This window comes from Capsicum annuum, unplaced genomic scaffold (assembly GCF_002878395.1).
Source record: "Capsicum annuum cultivar UCD-10X-F1 unplaced genomic scaffold, UCD10Xv1.1 ctg63601, whole genome shotgun sequence".
NCBI lineage: Eukaryota > Viridiplantae > Streptophyta > Magnoliopsida > Solanales > Solanaceae > Capsicum > Capsicum annuum.
In genome coordinates, this window is record NW_025872665.1 from 878 (window position 1) to 2,772 (window position 1,895).

The 1,895-nt window shown below is 41.2% G+C and overlaps 1 protein-coding gene across 1 annotated transcript; it reads left to right on the forward strand.

Moving 5' to 3' along the window:
* Window positions 1-178: 178 nt before the first annotated feature.
* On the forward strand, window positions 179-1,829 carry LOC124893672 (the record flags this gene model as incomplete). The annotated part of the gene is made up of 2 exons (XM_047404580.1): window positions 179-1,195; window positions 1,582-1,829. Coding segments are annotated over exons 1-2 (1,260 nt in total), but the record flags the coding sequence as incomplete, so codon positions are not given.
* Window positions 1,830-1,895: the final 66 nt, after the last annotated feature.

Sequence of the window (1,895 nt, forward strand, 5' to 3'; positions counted from 1 at the left end):
TGTTGCGCTCTAACTTGGATTGCTCAGAAGTTGAAGCACTATCTTTCGTCCTACACAACATACCTCATATCTCGAATGGATCCTTTAAAGTATATTTTTCAAAAACCTATGCCCACAGGCAGATTGGCGAAGTGGCAGATTTTACTTACAGAATTCGACATTGTGTACGTTACTCGTACCGCTATGAAAGCGCAAGCATTGGCCGATCATTTGGCAGAGAATCCAGTTGACAATGATTATGAACCTTTGCAAACTTACTTTCCTGAGGAAGAGATAAATTCAATTGAGGAAGAAGTTCAAGATGATATGTACGCATGGAAATTATATTTTGATGGGGCAGTCAATGTCAAAGGAGTAGGAATTGGGGCGGTTCTTGTCTCACCGACCGGGCATCATCATCCCGCCACAGCACGACTCCGTTTCTTTTGTACTAATAACACAGCAGAATATGAAGCTTGCATCATGGGGTTAAATATGGCAATAAATCTGGATGTGCACAAGCTAATGGTGTTGGGAGATTTTGAATTACTCATTCGACAAATTCAAGGTGAATGGGAAACGAGAGATATCAAGCTCATTCCATATAAACAGTTCGTAGAGGACCTTAGCAAAAGGTTTGAGTCTATCGAATTTAGACATATTCCCAGATCCCATAATGAGCTGGTTGATGCCCTGGCTACCCTAGCTTCCATGCTCCCGTACCCAGGAAATACGCATCTCGACCCATTAGAGATACAGATACGAGATCAACATGGTTATTACAATATAATTGACGCAGAACCAGATAATGAACCTTGGTACTATGATATCAAACGTTTCCTAAGGTCAAAAGAATACCCAATACACGCCAAAGCAGATCAAAAAAGAACCATTAGGAAACTTGCTAATGGTTTCTTCTTAAGTGGGGAGATTCTGTACAAACGAACCCCAGACTTGAACTTGTTGAGATGTGTTAATATTCAGGAAGCTGAAAGAATCATGAATGAGGTACATTCGGGGGTGTGCGGTTCGCATATGAATGGCTATGTTTTAGCGAAGAAGATCATGTGGGCAGGATATTATTGGTTAACTATGGAGCGAGATTGTTTTCGCTTTGTTCGCAAGTGTCATCAGTGTCAGATTCATGGTGATTTGATTCACTCGCCACCTTCAGAGCTGCATCCTATGTCTGCTCCTTGGCCATTCGTTGCTTGGGGCATGGATGTAATCGTTCCAATAGAACCAAAAGCTTCTAATGGGCATCGATTCATACTGGTCGCTATTGACTATTTCACCAAATGGGTAGAAGCTGCTACTTTTAAATTAGTCACAAAGAAAATAGTAGTGGATTTTGTTCATTCGAACATCATATGTCGTTTGGTATACCAAAGTCCATTGTCACAGACAACGCAACCAATCTCAATAGTCATCTAATGAAGGAAGTTTGTGAGCAATTCAAGATCGTGCACCATCATTCTACCCCTTACCGTCCTAAAGCAAATGGAGCCGTTGAAGCAGCAAACAAGAATATTAAAAAGATTCTTAGGAAAATGGTCCAAGGATCTCGACAGTGGCATGAGAAATTACCGTTTGCTCTTTTAGGATATCGTACAACTAACCGTACATCGACTGGCGTAACTCCTTATTTATTAGTCTATGGGACCGAAGCTGTAATACCCGCAGAAGTCGAAATTCCCTCGCTTCGAATCATTAGTGAAGCCGAAATCGACGATACTGAATGGGTCAAGTCTAGACTAGAACAATTATCATTAATAGATGAAAAAAGGTTGACGGCAGTTTGTTTTGGTCAATTATACCAGAAAAGGATGGCGCGAGCTTACAATAAGAAGGTACGTCCTAGAAAATTCGAGGCCGGCCAACTTGTGGTAAAATGTATCCTTCCACACCAAGAAGAG